The sequence below is a fragment of the Vidua macroura genome, chromosome Z (assembly GCF_024509145.1).
Source record: "Vidua macroura isolate BioBank_ID:100142 chromosome Z, ASM2450914v1, whole genome shotgun sequence".
NCBI classification, from domain to species: domain Eukaryota; kingdom Metazoa; phylum Chordata; class Aves; order Passeriformes; family Viduidae; genus Vidua; species Vidua macroura.
Window position 1 is genome coordinate 23,825,139 of NC_071611.1, and position 21,507 is coordinate 23,846,645.

Genomic DNA, 21,507 nt, shown 5'->3' on the forward strand with positions numbered 1-21,507 from the left:
CTTTCTTCAAGATCCACCACCCACAACTACTTTTCGGCCAAATTTAAGACTGAAAAGAGAGGATTCAGTAGGGCCTGAGACACTTCTGTTGTGTGCCAACAAGTTGTTCGTTTGCTGATTAGCCACCTGCTTTTGATCTGGATTGTATCCAGACCTGCTCCAGCTGGCCAGGGAATGGGAATGTCAGCTGTAGTCAAGGATACCTGCAAAGCACTGAGAGCTGCAGCAAAGCATCTCTAAAGAGAAGCACAGGGAAAGGCAAATTAAAGGGAAGGCAAGGGAAAAATAGAGGCAAGGAGCCAATTTCTGATCTCAGCATCACTGATGTCACCAATACAGATTTGGTCCACAGAGTGCTGAGGAAATGAGAATAGAAACAGGTCAGAGGGAAAGGTGACAGACTAGCACAGGTGACAGCAAGGAGAAAATTAATCATGTCTCAACTGTAATCTTAATGGCTACTCTGCTTTAACACTTGAAATGTCTCTTACTCATCCAAGAGCATAAAATTAATAAAATATTTCCTACAGTCTGCTTATATTTCATAGCAGCTCCAGACAGGAATTTTTACTAGTGGTGCTCTCATCTGTAGATCCATTTGAAAAGCAACATGCTTTTCAGATCTAATGAAGAGGAAAAGGTTTAAATATCATGTTTCAAGTGAAGTCCTATAGTAAGATACTTAAGATCTTCTTTCTTGTAGTGTTCAACACATTTCCAAGGTTGCTTAATTTGCTGGTGAATACAACAAGTTTCAACTATGCTTTAGAACGTGTTATTGCAGAAAATTGCAACAAACACACAAAAATTATCTTCCTGAAATAACTTTCTTTTGAAAATGGTCATGAAACTCTATTGGTGAATCAAAAAAGATGAAAAAAGATGTTAAGTGTTCTGTGAGGATTTTTTAGTTTTTTCACTAGACTATTCGTTCTGAAAGTAGTTTTTCTTCTTCTAAAATGAGGAACAGAAAATATGCATGAACAACCCCTCACCTGCTTTCAAGTATTCGTCAATCTAAAAAAGTTGTGTTTAATTATTTGTTTACAATGAGTCCATTCTAATTTTTTTCATTTTTTGAACATTTGCCCCTGGAAAGTTGTTGGGTTTTTTTTCCACGTGTTTTGGTTTGGTTTTTGGATTTCTTTGGTAGATTGACCAACAGTCACAAAACAAAGGCAAATAGTCAATTTCATGTGTCTAGGTACCACAAGTGTTAATATAATTCAGCATGATAATATACATTGCAGTTATTGACTTTCACTAAAGAGAAATAAGGCTTTGGAATTCTTTGTCCACTTGAATAGCAGTTATGATTTTTGGAAGTGTTTGAGAAGTCCCACTGAACTGAGGGAAAGGAAGCAATGTCTCATATTCCTATTTGTAAATACTTGGAGGGCTGATCTAGCAATAAATTGTGCTATGTTAGTTTTCTGACTGTTGCTTTGGAAAGAACAAGTGTTTTTTGCTGAAGTTATTTTTTTGTAAGTGTGAATTTCTTAGAGATGGTCTTTGACTTGAAGCTGACAAACATTATCAAGTCTGAAAAATCGCCTCTCTCAAAAAAGAAAGCAAAGAAAATCCTCCTTTTGGTTAGGTACAGTCTAAGAGATACTGTATATTAAAATACAGACATATCCCTGCCCCTAGAAACACAACTGTCATCTGAGGTCAACAGTTTACATTAATAAGATATTTGAAATTCTCATTTCCCGATATTTCTGGTGCAGGTTGATTTCTTTTGTTGTATATTACCCCAGCCACGAAAATTTGCAAGTGGAAGCAGTCTTACAGCCTCAGACAAGCCCCTGTTGAACAGCTGCTCACACAGGACTCTCCTTGTACTTCAGCAGCTTTGCCTGCAGAATTCAACTCATCATGTTTACAGATTTCCAGCTTGAAACCTAAATAGAGCAGGTGTGCGATTAGCTAATTAACACAGCCAGCTGAGCTTTTAAAAAATTAATTTAAGTATAAAATATATTACATACAGATACCAGTTTTAATACTTCTGAATGAGGTCATCCCTCCTAATTTGGAAGATGCTTCAGTAGGAATAGATACCTATTAAGTGAGTCAACAGGATTGTATGATATTCTAATGAAAGTCAAATCATGTTATTCAGAAAATATTTATGTTTAAGATTAGGAAATATTTGTAGGTTTTTGCAACTCAGTTCCAAAGTTGAAGAAATTTCAGAATGTAAGATGTCTTGCTGTAGTAAGTTTATAAAATACCTTAGTACTATAATTTTGGAAAAATAAGTATAATTTGTTTTACATTTTTGTTATTTCTGCATTTCTTGCAGAAATAAATTTTGTTTCCCTTAGCAGCAGCTGGAGCTGAGTTGTACTCCATATCTTCCTAGTAAAATTGGTCTAGGTACAATCATTAGGGACAGAAATTTGCATTAAGCTGCTAGTATAAACTTCAATATGGTATAAATGCAGCCAGTGCACTTTTTACCATGGCAGCTTCTTTATTGGTCCACTGAAAAATGTTCTCCCTACAGTGATCCTCCTTGTAAGAGTGATCTGCTCTTTGTTGTATGCTTACTAGGAAATGTGAGTGAATCCCAGGATGTGATTGTAAAGGTTTCTTCCCATCAAGCTTGACTGGCTTTTCTTTATCATGTCTTAAATACAAAGTCTGCCCTTGCAAAGATAACCTTCTCCATTTGGCTGGGAGAAGGAATCACGAGATGATCATGTGCAGCACACCTCCATGCTTCCCTCTCAGAAGTTCTTCCTCTCCTATCTGGCAGCTGCTAGATTGGAGGCGAACCCTGTCCTGCACTGTGTTGGTCCAAACCAGATTCCACTTCAGCTTTTCTAAATAAAAATAATCATCTTTCAAAGTTGAGGCTGCAGTAAATTGCCAAAATTTGTTAACACAAAGCATGCTTGTGGAGATGTGTATTGATAACACAGGACCATAATTCTCAAAAGGTCTGATTTCGGGCAAGTTCTTTTATTAACATCCCTGTTATATGCCGCTCATGGACAAGATACCCCTGATGCATGAATTGCAGCCAGGAATAATGAGGACATATTAGGAACTCTTAGGAAATGAGATGACACTTCAACATGACCATTACTAGAGCTGAGGACTGATATCATAGTGGTGGGGTCACTCTAATCTCTTGTAGAATGATTTATCACACATTACAGAATACATGCAGAAAAGTTCCTTGAATCATATGTAGTAAAAAGATCCTGAAATCCCTAATAAAAATGTTTCTCTGAATTCTGCAGTGCAGACTATCAGATGAATGTGAAGGATATGTATCAGGAACACATAAAAAATCTGGTTTTGTCTAAGGATAAAAGTGTATTTGACCTCTTAGAAAAAATGGAATTTAACACAATCTGACAAATATTTTTCTGTTGGCAATGCCTGCTCTTCCCTAAAAGAATAGTCTAGTTGTTAATAGGATTTTTCTTTCATTTGTTGCTTGTACAGTCTCACAGTTTTTCCAAGAATAAGAGTAAAGAAATTGATACTTCAGCCTTATCTTTCTAGCTCATAGAAGTGACAGAGAAGACAAGATCCTCTTTCTAAGCAAGAATATTCAATTTTCTAGCTTATAGACCACAGGTAATGCATGTGAAGTTGCTTGGGAAAACTCTCATGATTTGTTGGGAAAGTTATAGAAGAGCTGCTTCATTCTTAGTCTTTCTTAAATCAGGTTAATGTAAAAAGCAGCCCCTATATATCTTGAATCAAGGCACAGTATTCTTTAAGTTACCTAGATGCTTTATAATCTCATGTAACATGATTTAGAAATTTATATCAGTCTTGATATGGTGTCAATAACAATATTAGCACAAAAGAATAAATTTTAAGTGTTTTTTATTCTATCCTGCATTTTCAAATTATTTGATTCTTCGATAGTTTTTCAATCCAGTCACTTAGGCATTCCTGTAACTTCCTGTAGTTCAGAGATTCCTAGATAATATGCTGAAAATATTGAGAATAGTTTGAGGTCAAAAGAAATGCCAAAATCTATCTGTTTTAATCTTCACCGTGGTTTGAAATAAGAAAAACAGCAAGGCATGCTTTAAATGCAAGCTGAAAGTCAAAGATGCATCTGAAATGTAGGAAGTGCTTGTATAGCTTTTTGAACCCTCCAGGAACAGGATTTATATAATAAATGTGTATAGCTTATCTGTAAGTCCTTTTGTATTCTGGCTTCTTCACCTTACAACAGGTTTGATTGCAGGCAGAAGTTATTCCTTCAGTGTTTTGGTGATCCTGTCTACTCTGAGTGTCATTGAAGTGGTGGAAAGTGGTGTATTGCTGCTTTCCTACAATGTCCTGCAAGTAGCTCTTTAATGTAAATACCTATACTGCTTCACAGTTGGTGCAAGTGAGTTTGCCCATAACAGGTTCGTATTTTGTCCAGAAACTGTAATTCCGTTGTTTTTTACCAAAGATGGATTTTCACTCCTGTAAAAATGTAGCCTGTAAAAAGACTGGCTATGTGTTTGCTATGTGTTTCTCAAAGCTTTTTAGAAAGCTTTTTGAACAAGGATGTTTTTAGAGAATAATATTTTTTCAATTTTCAGGTATAACTACACCTTCAGATATAATTAGAATGTGATAGGCTGGTTTCCCCTAATTTCAATAATTTCTTAGCATTTTTGCTGTAACATTTTCCTAGGCATTGTGACAGAAGGGGAGAACTTAACACTCTTAATATCTTTTGATCATCTGTGTCATTTAGGTTGTTCTGATGCATCTGCTATTGCAAAGGAAAGGAAGCTTTCATAGCTGGGGCATGTTTTTTTTTTCTGGTTACTTTCTGACTGGAAATGTAACCTAGTATTACAGCAAGGAACACTGATTTGCACAAGGCTTTGGGTATTAATGACATTAAGCACCATCTGAATACAAGTTGTTCAGAAGTCTATGAAAAAAAGACAACAAAATAATTTTATGAGACTTCCACTCCCACAGTTTCAACTACCAGAAGTATTCCTCTGTGGGTTAGTTTATTTTCTGAAAAATTCATGGACTTCACTTTAACAATCTTAGGTCTAAAAATTAGGATGAAAACTAAGCAAAAATTCTGTAACAATTCTTAACATCTGACAAGATATTATAAAATGAGCACTTTATGTCCTAGTTGGTAGCATCAGTACTCTTACAGTAAAGAATTTCTTCCTAATAGCTAATGTAAACATGCCCTCTTTCAGTTTAAAATGATTGCCCCTTGTCCTGTCACTATCTGCCCATACAAAAAGTCTCTCTCCCTCTTTTTTTATAAACCCCCTTAAGGTACTGGAAGACTACAATGAGGTCTCCCCAGAGCCTTTTCTCCAGGATGAACAAGTCCAGGTCTTTCAGCTTGTCTTCACAGGAGAAGTGCTTCAGCTGTGTGATCATCTTCGTAGCTCTCCTCTGAATCTGCTCCAACAGTAACGTGTCTTTTCTGAGCTCATGCAGCACTCTAGGTGGACTCTCACTAGGGCAGAGTAGAGGGGGAGAATCCCCTCCCTCTCCCTGCTGGCCACTCCCTTATGGTGCAGCTCAGGACAGGATTGTCTTCTGGGCTGTGAGCACACACTGCTGGGTCACATCCACGTTTTGCCCAGGAGAGTCCCCAGGCCCTTCTCCACAGAGCCACTCTCAATGAGTTCTTCCCCCAGTCTGTACTCATATCTAGGACTGCCCTGGCCCAGGGGCAGCACTTTACACTTGCATTTGTTGAACCACATGAGATTCCCATGGACCCACTTCTCAAGCTTGTCCAGGACTCTCTGGACAGGATCCTGCCTTTTGAGTGTCTCAGCTTTGTGTCATCTATAAACCTGCTGAGGGTGCACTTGATGTCACTGATGTCATTGATAAAGAGCACCAGACCCCAGACCTCTGTCTGCCCTGAGAAACACCACTCTTCACCGGCCTCCACCTGGATGGTTCACAAGAGCCATTGACCACAACTCTCTGGCTGTGTCCATCCAGCCAATTCCTTATTCACTGATTAATACATTCATCAAAGCCATGTCTTCCCAGTTTGGAGGTAATGATGTCATTAGGGACTATAAAGGCCTTACAGAAGGAGACAGGAGACATCTGTTGATCTTCCCTTGTCAATCATTGCTGTCACTGGACTGTTGAAGACCACCAGATTAATCAGGCATGATTTGCTATCAGTAAAATTTGCTAGCTGCCTCAGATCACCTCCTTGTCTTTTCTCTTCCTCAGTGTATCTACAAGGAAGATTTACTCCATAATCTTCCCAAACATGTAAGTGAGGCTCACTGGTTCATAGTTCCACAGATCTTCCTTTCTTCCATTTTTTAAAATGGGAATGATGTTTCCCATTTTCCAGTTGCTTCACCTATCTGCCAGGACATTTCAAATGTGGTGGAGAATGGCTTGGCAATATCAGACACTTTCCTCAGGACTGGAAGTGCATCTCATAAGATTCCATAGACATGTGGCTGTTCAGCTTCACCAAGTAATTCTAGACCTGTTCTTTCTTTGCTTATAGGGGGAAGGACTTTCATCCTTCAACACCCACCCAGGTTGGACAAGGGACTTGAGAGAAGTGGGAAGCCTGACTGCCAATGAAGACTGAGGCAAAGAACTTGGTGAGTAACTTAGCCTTCCAGTTACCACCAGTTCACCCTTCTCACTTACCAGTGTGGATACACTCTACTTGGCCTTTCTTTTCTGACCCATGGTCTTATAAAATCCCTTCTTGTTGTTCTTCACATCTCTTGCTAAGTCCTGTTCCAGCTTTGCCTTGACTTTCCTAATGCTATCCCTACACATCCAAATTATATTGCAGTAGTCTCCATGGGTTACCTGTCCCTGCTTCCACAGGCTGTACTTCTTTCTAACTCCTCAGTTTGATGAGCAGATACTCACTCAGCAATGCCAGTTTCCAGCCTGCCTTCCATGATTTCCTACATGTTGGGATAAAGATCCCTTGTGCTTTAAGAGAGCTCTTATCAGCCCTTCTATTCTTAAGAAAAGTTGCCTAGGTGCCATTCACCAATTTTTTTTCCAACGGCTGGAATTCCATTCTTGCAAAGTTCAGGTCTTGATTTTGCTCCTTGCCAGGCCCAAACTCTGTGAGATCATGAACTCAACCAGGGTGGTTGTTACAGCTGAGGCTGCCTCTGGTCTTAACTGCTTTGATGTGCTCATCCATTGAATTGGTGAGTACCAGATACAGTAATGTCTCACCTCTGATTAGTTTGTCTAATACCTGCACCAGGAAGTTGTCCCCCACACTTTCCAGGAGTCTCCTGGATTGCTTGCTGTATTGATTTCCCAGCAGATGACCAGGTGGTTGGAGTCCTTATCAGGATGAGAGCTTGTGAGCATGATGCTTCCTGTATCTGAAGCAAAATGCCTTGTTGACCAGCTCCCTCTCATCAGGCAACCTATAGCAGACCCCTGTCACCAGGTGTCCTTTTCTTAATCCTGTCCTTGATTTTCACCTACAGAGTCTCAGTCTGTTTATGGCTGTTTATCAGAGGCATTTCTTCACAATCTAACTCTTCCTTAACATTGAGCACAACACCTCCACCCCTCCTTCCCAGCCTGTCTCTTCTGAAAGGCTTGTGGCCCTCAACTGCAGTGCTCCAGTCATGTAACTCATGTCCAATGTTTCTGTGATAGCAATTAGGTCATAGTTTTCTAATTGCACCATGGTTTCCAACTCCTCTGGCTTGTTACCCGTGCAGCGTGAATTGGTGTAGAGGCACTTCAGCTGGGCTATCCACCTCTTCATCTCCTGAGAAGAGCCCTCTCTAATTCTTTTGGGCTGATTTACAGGTATTTCCCTGGTGTTCCCTAAAGTGCTGTTGTTCCTGGTTTCTTTCCGATAAGCCAGTAAAGCATCCTCTTTCTCTGCTAAATGTAGTTCAAAGCTCTTCTAGTATGTCTTGCCAGCTTGTTCCCCAGAGTAAGTGTCTGAATGCTTCAGTACTTAGGTTTGCTTAAGCACAGGACAGAGATGTAGCAGCATTTATAAAATGTATTCCTAAATCTGCAGAGCCCTGAAGGCCAGAGTGTGAAAAACCATCTGGAAATTAAAGGAAGGAAGGAATATTGTGCTGAGTCTAATAAGGTCCGTTCTTTTTTTTTTTTTTTTGAGAAAACTGTTGAGTGCGTTACCATGTGCTCAACAACAAACAATGCCTAAATAAGCAAGTAAGGCCAGCTTCTTAATAATGATAATCAAGGTCAGCATTTTTAAAAGTGCAAACTACTAATTACAGAAATATAGGGCCTAATCTTACAGTCTTTCCCACAGAGAGAATTTTCTTGGCTACACTAACAGTGCTCACCAGAGTAAATATTGGAATCATAGAATGGTTTGTCATAGAATCATAGAAGAGACCTTAAAGATCCTTCCATACCAGACTCATTGCCATGGATAGGGACACCTTCCACTAGACCAGGTTGCTTGGAGCTCCATCCAAACTGGTCTTGAACACTTCCAGGGACAGGACATCTACAGCTTCTCTGGGCATCCTGTTTCTGTTTCCTCCTAGGACAGACTTTCTTTCTAATATCTTACTTAAATCTACTCTCTTTCAGTTGGAAGCCATTCCCCCTTGTCCTGCCACTAGAAACCCTTGTAATAAGTCCCTCTCCAGCTTTCTTCTAGGCCTCCCTTACACACTGGAAGACTGCTCTAAAGTCTCCCCAGAGCCTTCTCTTCTCCAGGCTGAATAAGTCCAGCTCTCTCAGCCTGTCCTCATAGGAGTGGTGTTCCATCTTTCTGATCATATTTGTGGCCTTCCTCTGGACCTGCTTCAACAGGTCCTTGTTCTTCTTATGTTGGAGCTCTAGTTAACATTATTTATAATGTTTCCATATGTGATCCATTCATAGATGCAGACAAAAAATATCTCATTTTACTTTCTTCAGTAATGAGGGATATACTTGGGCTTAAAAGCATAATTTCTTTAAATGCTCTTGGAGCAGATTCCTCAGGTGTTCCCAATTTTGTTGATTGTTTAAGGTTTCCCTTCTACAGAGTGATTTAAATTGAGCTGGCAAACTGAGGAAATGAAAACAGGCAGACTTTCATCTTATTTTCATTGTTTACGACAGACTGGGTGGTGCCTGGAGGAAGGTGCATGTATAAACAAGCTCTAAGGTAAAATATTGGCAAGTCTGCAAATGCTGAAAATTGAGCATGCATCATGCTGAAATGATGCTTTCTCAACAGAGAAAAACAATCTTTGTAGATATTTGTCTCAGAGATGTTTCACAAGATGTCTAAGGCTTTTGGAAGAAGTGATACAGATGCCAGACTTGTTAAACTTTCTCTAAAGATTAACCTGTACACACTGAAAATGAAATTAAATGTACTAACTAGTAAGTCCCTACTCTCAGTAGGGAAAATATGTTCATTAGTTTTGGCTAATTGAAATGTGATAGGTAAATTTAGATGAAACTCAGCCAGTTTTCCTTCCCTATAAGTTCTTCACTGATGTAACAATGTTTTCCACAGTCCTCAGATTTGCAAGAGGTTCTTTTTCTTGTAATGCTTAAAAGGAAGAATTTGTTTCAGCTACTGCTCAACTTTTTCTGTTGTGAACCTTCCTTTCAGAAAATATATCCAACTTCCTGCATCTCTCTGGTCATGGTACCTAGTATAATTCTGTGCTACACTTAGTTTTGTATGCTGAACGGGTGTTTTCTTAGCTTTTGCAAATACTTGAATAATTTTAATTTCATTCCATTGTAAATTTTCACTCACAGATTTGAGTAAATATGATATTAACTACCATTTTCCCTTTCTCTATAATTTTTAGAAAATGAGCAAGTACTGCCCTTGTTTTGCAGGCTAGAAGTCAGGACAGAATTGTTAAGTCATCTAAGTCAATTGTTAAGTCATGGAAGAGTTTAGGCACCAAGAAACTAAGTGGAAGCATGGAATCCATGAGGGCAATAGAACCTTAGCCACTGAGGTGGGTGGGCATTTATAGCAAAGTCAGGTACAGTAGGTTGCTCAGTGCTCTGTCTGTTTGGTTTGAATATCTCTAGGGACAGAGACTACCATCCTCTCTGGAAAACCTGTTCTTGTGTTTGGTCACCCTCACACTTTCTTTTTTTTCCTTATGGTTAAATGGAATGTCTTAGTTTGATTTGTGCTTACTGCCACCTCTTCATTCACTGGATATTACTGGGAAGAGTCTTACTCTATTTTCTTTATTCTCTTCTGTTGGGTGTTTATACACATTTACAAGATCCTCCTGAGACATCTCTTCTTCAGGTGGAACAGTTCCAGCTCTCTCAGCCTCTCTGTAAAAGGTGCTCCAGTCCACTGTGTTTGTGGTCTGTCACTGGACTCACTCCAGGATGTTCAGTGCAGCCCAGAACTGGGACCCACCATGTGTGTGTGCATCACCAGTGCTGAGCAGGGAGAAAGGATCTCATTGCTTGGCTTACTGGCAGTGCTCTTCCTAAAGCAACCCAGGATACCACCGGCCTTTTTTACCTCAGGGGCACACATCTGGCTCATGGTCAGCTTGTTGTTTATTGAGAGCTCCAGCACATTTTCTGACAAGCTGCTCTTCAGCTGTTCAGCCCCTGTGTGTAGCCCCACTGTGTGGCGGTTTGCACATAGACCTATTCAAGTGTGTAGGCACCTGAGTTTTCATCATAAAGTAGTCTAGGTATGTATCCGTGTCTAGGCTGCAGCTGGCTTGACAGGTCTGAGGGCTGCTTTTCAGGTCATGCCTGAGCCTGCTTAGAGGTTCTTTGATAAGTTGCCCTGTGCCTACAGCTCCAAAGGGATCCAGTGCTGTGACTGTGTTTTTAGCATGTACCTGAATGTGTACTGCTGTCAGTGAATCATCCCAAAAGAGAGCAGCTGTAATCATTTGCCTTCTTAAATACTGCTGGCAGTCCAGCTAACATTTTTTTTTCCCCTTTAATGCAACAGGACTTGCTCAGTAAACAAGGAACCAGTTTTCTTGGTCTTCTGCAATTTCAGGAAATTCAAAATCACAGCTTCCAGAGAACCCAAATTCAAATTAACTAATTTTCTCTTTGAGCAATGCATACATGCTGTTGATCATCCCTGGCATGATAGTACTTTTAAGAGCTCAGTTAGGCTGGATGCTTGTTTGTAGGCCTGCAGGAGCAAGCTGTCTTTCCGGAGGTGCTCTGATACCATGGCAATTGTCACTTTACAAGCAGACAAGCAGGCAACCCAAGCCCCTGAGCCATCCCATTGCCCAGAGCTACTGAGGCTTTACTAGTTCCAGTAAAAAAATAGACGTTGCACTAAGCCTGATGTGATCAACTGCAACTCCTTTGACTTCAAAGACATTTGTCCCACTATAACCCTCACTGGAATTTCAGTGACAGTGAAATAATTCCCATCAAGTACAAATTACTTAGAAGCTTTTGGATAGAACTTAACCATACAAGTTAAACCTATTTGTCATAGCTGTCATCAATGAACTGAAGACAGGAAGGCAATCTAATTTTACTGTTTTATTCAGATGTAAAAGTTGGACATGGCTACACTACAGGTAAATTCCTAGAGAGGATTTCCATTACAAACACGAATTGCTGTCCAGGGAAGCAGGACCAGGGTATATTAGAAAAATTAATTTCAAGGCATTTATATCTATTCATTGCAAAGCAATTTGTCTTGCAGCTACTACATCAAGAGAGATAGAGAGGCATTTGTCTTTGTTCTGAAAATGTAGCATAGCAGTGAAAAGCAAGGAGGATGCCAAAGGTCAGACTGAAAGGACTCATGGGTTTGCCAGGTAGGTCAGAGTTAGGATTTTCTGCTAGTTACTGATCTGAAGCCTTTGTACTAGGTCTGACTGGGATGAACGTCATTTTCACCATAACAACTCCTGTGGTGCTGATAACAGACCAGCTTTTGAGATGCTGCTGAACAGCATTTGTTGCTCACTCTTACCTCAGGGTTAAAAGCATTTGCTGCTCACTCTTACCTCAGTGAATACATTGGAGTGTGTGAGAGGCAGGGAGAGGACACAACTAGGCCTATGACCCAAACTGACGAAAGAGATTTTCCATGCCCTACAGTGTCATGCTCAGCAATAAAAGAGAGGGAAGAGTGGAGTTAAGTAGGTGTCCTGGTTTGACAAGGAAGTGAGTTTTCTCAGGAAGTTGGGGTCAAACCAATCAGTGGTCAGATTTGGATATTGACATTTGGAGTGACCACTGGAGGCATTTGACATGCCTTTGAGAACACAGGGGGTTAAAAGCAGAGAACACCCCGGGGAACTCTCTTTGGTTCCGGTCAGCAGAAGAGTTCAGACCTCCCCTGCCCAGCCACAGGCTGGGTGGGCGAGGGGAAGCCATGTGGCCTGGGAGAGGTAGGCCAGGGTGTGAAGGGACTGGAACTGGGTCGGCCTCTGTGGACGGAAGGGTGGAGAGAAACGGAAATGTCTTTGTTCCGCCCCTCAGAGGGAGAAAGAGTGAGAGAGACAGAGACTGTGCTGGCAGTATGCTGGCAGAGGAGAAGGAGAAGGAGGGTGGGAAGGTGCCTAGTCATGGGAGTTCTGAGTGAGCCAAGATTTCAGCCATCCTGGGAGCCCGAGACTTTTAACCCCTTCTTGGACAGTGAAAGCTTTGTGGAACATTAATCCTCCTTGATCTGAAAGAGAGAGTTATGGCCTGGGACCTGAGATGTTAGAAGAAGAAATCCTAGGTGGGAGGAGATGATGGAGTGGCTTTTGGCTGGACTTTTCTTGTATAGCCATAGACTGAACCAATCTCTTCTGCAACACAGAGACTACATTTTTTAGGGGGACTGCAATGGTTTGAGCCAAGAGAGTGGCCTGCTTCAGTGAGTAATTGCATGCGCAGGAATGGGTGAGAGTGACTTGCCGCAGTGATGCCAAGAGAGTGACAGGAGTGGAGTGAACATAGACAGTGGTGTGGTGGTGCCCTCTGTCTTCAGGGAAGATCTCTGTTCTTAAGACCCTCGGCCCCAGGGGAGGAGAAAATGGGGGGGAGTGTTGTCCCAAGATGAGAAACTGTTGTTCTTTGGTCCTTGGCAAAGCATCCTTAAAAGGAGCCCTATGTGCAGTCTTGGTCCATGTACAGTGGTGAGAGCACTGTACATGGAAGGAGGGTGTCACACTGGCAGATTTTCTCCGGGCAGTGCCATGTGTGACATGGAAACACAAGATGTCACAACTGTGTTTCCTGGGGGGTCTATTGTGCAAGAGAGATTCCTCTCTCCCGTGATGGACTGAGTATTGATTATCTGAGGGGTGGCAAATTGATTGGGAATCCTGGTTTTGTCTCAATTGGGTGGAAATTGGGTGAGGGGAGGAGGAATCTTTTGGGAAGGTTTTCATTCTGGATTCTGTGTGTGTCGTCTATTATAGTGGTAGGTTAATAAAGTTTTTTTCTTTATTTCTAAGCTCGAGCCTGCTCTGCTCTGTTCCTGATCCCATCTCACAGCACTCATTTGGGGAGAGTGTATTTTCATGGGGGCACTGGCACTGTGCGAGTGTCAAACCATGACAGAAGGTTTTCTATCTATTGCTTGGCAACTGATGGGGCATCAGTCTAGCATGGGAGGTGATTAGTGATTGTCCTTGTATCATGAGCTCTGGTTTGTTTTTTTTTTTTTCCTCTATATCTTCTTTCATTTTTCCATTGCTTGTTAAACCGTTCTTACCTTGACCCATGAATTTTCTGAGGTTTGCTCTTTCCTTTTATCTTTCCCCATAAAACTGTCTTTGGGGGTCGGGAAGGGAGCAAGTGTCTGTGTGGTGCTTAGGTGCCCACAATAGTTTAGCGTAACTCATATAAATATCAGTTTTCAGGACAGTTCTTTATGTGTTTTAAACCCATGAATTAATGAAATTTAAGCTTTTTGTAGAACAGTTTTGTGCTCTGAAGTCCATGGAAGCAGAGAGCATTGAACAGTCAGAGAAACTCCTCACATTTTCTGGAGAGCACCATGTGGAGTGAGGCAGGGCCTCTGAATCACTCCAGTCCTTGCCTCGTCTTCTTTGATTTTCATAGTCAATGGTGGTGTCTGATGAGACAGCCTTTAAACAGCAGCTGCCACGAGAAGGCTTCTATCAGGAAAGGTGAAGACTGCTAATAGCACTTTGCTTGCTTGTTTCAAACCATTGTGTTTCCAGCCTGAAAGGTTTACTGCCCATTTGTGGATTTCATGTTTCATGGAAGGCTGGCATTCCTTTCTCCTAAGAGAAATCTGGAAATGTGTGGAAAACTGAAAAACCATGATTTTGAATATCAAATAGTCAAAATATTTGCCTGGTTTAGCTGAGGAAAAAGTAATTATTGGAGGGAAATTCCATGCCCATAAAAAGCTGGTTAAGGAAGCAGAAAATGTATTTATATGTTCACTCCCCATCAATCCTCCAATAAGAAGCTGCTCTAGTGTGTTATCCTTGCAGCCAGTGCATCTCTGCTCTGCATTATCTGAATGCAGGGTCAAGTCCTATACTTGACTGAATAGGGAGCACAGACACAAACATTATACAGGGCCTGGCTGGGATAGAGTTAATTTTCTTACAGATGCTGCTCTGTTTTGGATTTGTGACTAAAGCAGTGGCAATGGCACAGTGTTGAGGCACGGCTTGCGTGGCACTGGGGCTTTCTCTTTTCACAACTCTGCCTCAGCAACAAGGTTGGGGGAGCATGAGATATTGGGAAAGGATGTAACTAGGACAGTTGACCCAAATTGACCAAAGGAATACCCTATGCCATAGAATGTCAGGGGTGGGGAGGGTTTGGGGTTTTTTTGAATGTAGACATTGCTTAGAGACTAACCAGGTGTCAGTATCAGTGTGCTTGTGGGAAGTGAGTGGCTTCTTCACATCACTTGCTTTTGTTTTATTCTTGCTTATTGCTTTTTTCTTTCTTCTTCCTTGTTCCTTCCCATTTTAAACTGTTTTTATCTCAACCCCTGAATTTTCTTGCTTTTGTTCTTCCTAGTCTCTCCTTGTCTGACAGAGGGGGAGTGATAAAGTGGTTGTGTGGGCTTGACATGCTGACCAGCATTAACCCACAACACATCTTAAAATAATAGTCATCTGTGGCACCTGCCAGGCAGAAATCACACAGGACCTGATTTTCACTCATATGCATAAAGTTACTAATGGCTTAAATGCTTGTTGTAAGAGGCCCCAAAACGGAAAAGAGACATTGAGGCTTCTGAGAAGGAGAATGGCACAGATGAGTCCTATATATTAAGATAAAAAAAAAATTGACAACTGGAAAACCTTACATTGTGTGTCTATAGAACTGCTTTTATACAGGTGCTTCCTGATCCAGTTTGCATGTAGCCATCAATCTGTTCACCCCAGAAAAGAGTCTCATTTGAAAGCTTGTCTATTGAATTGTGCCTGGTATCTCCATAATGACAACATTTTTTAACAAGTTGTGGCAGGATACCCCCCTGCCCTAGGAGGGCCTATCTGTTACGTATCAGCTGATGCAGTAGCTCAGGGCATCTTCCCCCTCATAAGCATTTACTAATTGCTGAAATAACTCAGTCAGGGCAGCTTGTCTTGTAGCAAGTTATTTTGGCACCATGGCGGTGACATTCCCAGCTGAAAATAAACATCTTGCCTTAAAAGCAAGATTGTAGGAAGATAAGCTTGAATTTCTGACTGACAGACACTTCACTTTACAAACTATAGAAGCTATGCCATACTTTCATTTGCATATTCCCTAGAAATATATGGGGATCTCTCCTCAAGGTTTGGGAGCCTGTCTTGAGTAACTCTCTCAAGAGTTGAGTGAAAGGTCTCTGTGTACCCCATGATCAAATTGGTGGTAAGTTACATTCACTCCTTTTCTATACTATTTCTTTGCTAGCTGTTACATAGGTACCTTTATGTTGTGCACTGTTTTAGGCCATCTATTAGTAGTTCTTTTGTTTTATCCTGTGTAGTAAGTAACTCTGTTTAAGGCCTTTTGTCTGTTAATCTCCTGTCTATTTAAAAAATAACCCATTTTATAATAGACCTGATCTGCCATTCTTCAGAACTTGTGAGCCAGAGGAATTTAGGTGCAGGTCACCTAAGCAGAGCTGCTGTGAAAAATCTGAGGCTAAGGCAGGGCTTGTTCAAAGTTCTCACTCGATCCATAGCACAAGTGTATGAAAAAGGACTTACATCTGAAAAGACACCAAGACATTTAAATTGTTAAAAGCTTTCAATATTTTTTACCTCCTGGACAGAAGAATCATGTATCAATAGCAATGGAAAAAACTAGCTTTAAAGAAAACATTTTCTTTTTAACTTAATAGAAAACTTGAATGCTGAACTTGAGCAAATGCTGTAATTTATCTGTTTATTGCAATACTGCCTTAGTATAGCACTGTATAATAAGCATTTCTCAGTAATTGCTAGCATTAGTGTCACACAGCCACTAATACATTACCTTGGGTGCACTACTCCAGAAAATACTAAAATGTGAATACTTCCCACTTGGGAAAGCTGAGACATTACCTTAGTCTTTTTCTACTTGATTTAATGTGCTCTAGCCAATATCTTGTCAAGCTGACATTTGAATCCAGGTAACACTGGCATAGAGAGAGAATATGAGTAGTTTACCGAAGACTACAGATACTGAGCATGAAATATCTTTTTGGACCAACAAACACAGATCTGTTAATATGAGTGATTACCTTCTTATGGCGAATTAGGGTTACCTGGACACTAATCAGACAGTGTTAAACATAATATTGGGATAGTTACATGATATGTAAATGAATTATAGCATAAACAAGTGATGTTGCATGAGTTTTTGATTGGATTCAAGATCAGAATATGCAAAAGCAATCAGAACTGAGCTGGATGTTGTTCAGCAGATCCTGCTCTGGTTTTTAATCACAGGTTCAGAATTGAACATCATTCCAAACTTGTGGTAAAGTTAGAATTTTCTGTCTTGATTTATGAAAATAAAAAATTATCCATGTCCTCTAGCCTGAAAGATGCATCTCCTTCTGTCCCTTCCTGTGTCAGCTGAGCCCAACTGACAAACAGTTCAATCTACTCCAGTATCTACCAGATATGGATATGTTAGCAAGGTCTTTTCAGCTTTGGTCTCATTTCCCTGTCACAGTGGCATGTACATCTATAAAATCACATCTTTCTACTTACTTGCTTACACTTTTTGTCCACACCCACTCAGCTGACATATGCTTTTACCAGTCACTCTTCATAAAACAACTTGAGCTAGAAATCAATGCTGATATGACAACTCATAAAAGCAGCTTCAAATCCACTCTGTTGAGAGCAAATCCATTTTCTTTTAATGAAGACACACCTGCTTACAGAAGTGATCAATGTGGCAAGACATAAGCATGTGTTTGACTGCAAGTATGTGCTTAAATTTCCAAGCACTCTCAGGCTTAAAGCTTGTGTTCATTTGAGCTGAGGATTCTATTGCTGATTCTAATTACTGTGAATAAATGCTACTAAAGTGATGATGCAATATGAGCTGAGATGGCAATAACTATTAAAAAATAGATACTTTCTTCTTGCTATGCTTGTAAATGCCATGACAGAAGAGAACATGGCTTCCCAGGCTATTTGTTTGTTTATTGTTAGGATTCATGAAACAAATGTGGACAATCACAATATTTTCCATGGGTTTTAGGTATTTCAGCAAGTGTTTATGGACAAGGTTTAGCCAGATGACTGATTTTGTAAGAGTATGAGGGAGTCTAGTGAAGGATATTTGAATCACTGGGAAAGGGGATCAATGTCCTGTCAGATTTCTTCAGGGATTCCAAGCAATGTTGTATACTTTTGACTATAGCATCAGTATGAAGAAGGTGCTTCCTTCTCCCTGCAGAGGTAGTATGACTGAAAGAATGAAATGAAATGCATTTGTTCTCATCATTGCTTCAGGTGTAATTGGAGAATAACTGGTTTCAGGCAGTGAAGGCTGTGACTGAAACAGCATCATGCAGTTTGAGCTAAATGACATCCGTGATAGAATTCATTGTGCTTTTTGCCCAAGCACGTTCAGCAAATGCACTTCTTTAGTAAGGCAGTACAAAGATGCTGTATTAGACTGACCTCTACAATACTGGAAGGAAAAAAATGTGAGCCTGCGTCATGAATTAACTTAGGTGAGATGTTTCCTTTACATGTTCAGGAAGGGCTGGACATGTTCATACCAAGGGTAAGTCCACATAGAGCTGTACAAAGCTTTAGTCTTTCAGAAAATAGTGTGAGTGTTTTGCAGTCTTGAAGTTTTTTCAGTTTGCCCAACAGTTTTTTTTCCTGGAAAGGGAATGTTTGCTGTGAGCCAGCCCTGCTAATGTCTGCTGTCCATCTCCTTCCATTGTGAGTGAAGCCCATCTCTGTCTGCATTCTTCTTCCCATTTTTTTGGATTTTAGTGTTGCCTGGCCACTGTCTCTTGATTTTTGTTTTAATCACTGTTTTTTTGTCCTTAGTCATTATTGCACCATGCATTGTGAAATGTTGATAGGACTGGAAGTCACTGTATGCATAATAATATACTTTTTATTTTGTATTATAATAATACAAATATTTTCTTGTAATATCTTTTCTATTATATAAGGTGATTCGTTGTTACAGTGTACACCTTGCATTTCAGAATGTCATATGTTGGATCACACATTACTCTGATGATGTGACAAATGCCTTTGCCATGGTTTCTTATGCATTTATACCCCTCACCAGGTGACATATTCTGCTGAACTAACTTTGAAATGGTACATTTGCTATCAGCACACTTATGCTTGAAAATGTATTGTACTTCTGCTTTGAGTATTGCAGCAGTTCATGAAGAAAGGACTGGATTAACTATATTGTATTCACAATGAGGGAAGAAAATACATGCATGCTGAATACTTTAGTTATAGTGCTACATAATAAATTGTTTGTCATTTCATGAGTTATCCCAAAGTGCAAGTTACAGTACAGATAATAAATGAAAGCTTAAATTGTCTGAAGATAATAGCTTAGGTAGCACTGCATTTGTAAACAAAGAACACTTATACTTACACTAAACATCAAGATGAATATTTTTTTTCCATTTGGTGAATCTATTAATAGATTTCTTTTTTCCATTCTGGCTTAATTTTCTGCAACCTGTATTGGCTCTGGTGTCATTATATTTCAGTTTCCTTCTACTATTGTGTCCATGGCCTTACTTTACCCATCATTTTATTTGGCCCCCCATTTCAGACGATAGGTGTAAGCTTGGATATTTATCTCGGCTATCACAATTTGGAAGAGTCACTCAGAATGCTTTGGCAGTGCTCTACAAGAGGCAGAGAGAAACCTTCAGTCTGATTCAATTGTTCCCTTTATTCTCCCCTCCATCAACAGTTGTTACAGAAATTTAGAAAAATATATGTATTACACACAGACACACACACTCCTCAGCTGCTGGACAAAGAACACTTTACTACTTTGTACCCTTTAGATAAATTGCAATAAACCCATGGCAACTCCTGTTGGAATCACTACACTGAACTACACAATAGCATATATCTTAAAAGATTGTCTTAGCAATGGAGGTATCACAGAACTGTTGAAATTTATCTGGATTCAGCCTATAAAGGACATGCAGATGGCAATTTTAAGTCTTGTAAACTGTCATTGAGCTGAGTACTACGAAACATGAGAAAAAGAAATTATTTCATTACTGAAATGCATAATTGTAAATGTCACTTTTTTTTTGCAGGCTGAAGCAAGCATTCAGCCTGGTTTATGGGTTATAAACAGGTTATATCAATACAACTTATGCTTGTATGGATTGCAGACTCTAATTCAAAAGGAGTGGGCCTATGTAGGCTAACTTTAGCCTACATAGGCTATGTAGGCAGGTTAGGCTATGTGGCCTAACTTGCCATTGAGGGGAGAGTAAAATTCACTGGCTGTTAACTAAATGATACAAGTTTAATTATAAAATAAAGACCCAGGTCATAACTGCTCTGACTTTTTGCAGGGCAAGATGATCCATGCAATCTAGTTCCATTCACACAGTACTAGATGGATATCAATTGTACAATGTGATTTTTGTTGCCAAAATCTTATATGAAGCCTATTAATGCCTACTCTGACCAAAAGAACAAAAGAAAAAGTAGCATAGGTCATCAAAGAAAATAAAGTACATAGAAATAGTGTGACTAACATATAATAATTTTGCCAGACATGGGAAAATCATGATTAACAATACTCAATGCATGCTCTAAGATTACCACAGACACTAAGGGTTGAACATAAGCTTGCCTATGAAGAGGGAAGCTGAAATAACCATTCCAAACACAACCTAAGCCGTGGAAGTAGAGCTGGAGGTCCTGGCCCGAATACCTCTTAAGAATAAGGTATCCCAAATGAGCAATGCAGCCATAAATAAGCTAACAACATTTGGAAGATTCAGGAAGAGTAGACAGGAAAATAAAATGTATAGTGATGACATTTCATGGTCTCACATTTTATGGACCTCCAAGACTACTACTTTGATTTATAAGTTGGGGTTTTTTAATGCAAAAATATGGGATCTGGTAGAAAAAATAAATATGGTATTAGAATGCAGCTCCTTCTGTGTCACAGAAAAGGAAGTATTAATCAGAACTACACAATAACTGCAAACAACTGAGAATACCCATAAATATGGTTGAGACATAGAGCTTTCTGTGCAACCTCAGAGGTATCTTGACATGACAAAATGGAGAAATAATTGCCCAATTGGTGATGACCATCACTGTTCATCATGCTTTGCATAGCAATGAGTATGCTGAGTGCCCTTCCCTATGCCAGCTACCTGGGTGAGCTGTTGAAATTTTGCTAATGTTGCAAGTAAATGAGAGTCAGATGGCAAAAATATTTGGGGTAAATGCTTTTTTCTCTTCCATCACTGTAAAAAGTATCATTCACACTCACAATGATAGACAAGGACTTAATTAATAAGGAACATTTTATCAATGAACAACTTGGTGATTATTTACTTATTGCAGGACCCACGTGTGGATGAAACCACCTTGCCTAGGTGTTAATCAGAGAATCATAGGATATGGTGAGTTGGAAGGGACCCACAACTGTGAAAGTGTTTTGAAATCTTCTACAAAGTGTGTTTGTGTAGAGTGTCCCTCAGAGTCCTTGCCATTTAAAGAGGAGTGTGGCAGAGGGAATAAATAACCTGCAGCCCAAGATATGATTATTTCTGAATTTGAAATAAAAAGCATGGAAGTTCCTATCATAAAAGGAACAAGAAAATTACATCTCTGGCCCTTTTTTATTTAAAATTATTGACACTTTTTCTTCAGGACCAATTTTAACATGGCTTCAATCACACTTTTGAGATGCTGACACTAAATTTCTCTACACAGACAGACATCTGAAGTGAACTGTTAGTTTTTTGGTTTTCCAGAGTACAGGTCACTTTCAAATGAAGAAGCTGAGAGCATTCTCTGTTTTCCTATGGTGCATGCTGAAAATTGTGGGCAGCTGCACAGTCCAAAGAGAATTCCTGAAAGGACTTCAGGGCTGTTAATTTGTTGGCAT

General features: G+C 39.9%; 1 protein-coding gene across 1 annotated transcript in view; it reads left to right on the forward strand.

Moving 5' to 3' along the window:
- The window catches only part of LOC128822293 (uncharacterized), a 36,307-nt gene extending 15,188 nt beyond the window's left edge, over positions 1 to 21,119 (forward strand). Inside the window, exons 5-6 of the mRNA XM_054003983.1 lie at positions 6,500 to 6,599; positions 20,961 to 21,119. Coding sequence (XP_053859958.1) covers positions 6,500 to 6,551 — 52 coding nt within the window. The 3' untranslated portion in view covers positions 6,552 to 6,599; positions 20,961 to 21,119. The remainder of the gene's footprint in view (positions 1 to 6,499; positions 6,600 to 20,960) is intronic.
- Positions 21,120 to 21,507: the final 388 nt, after the last annotated feature.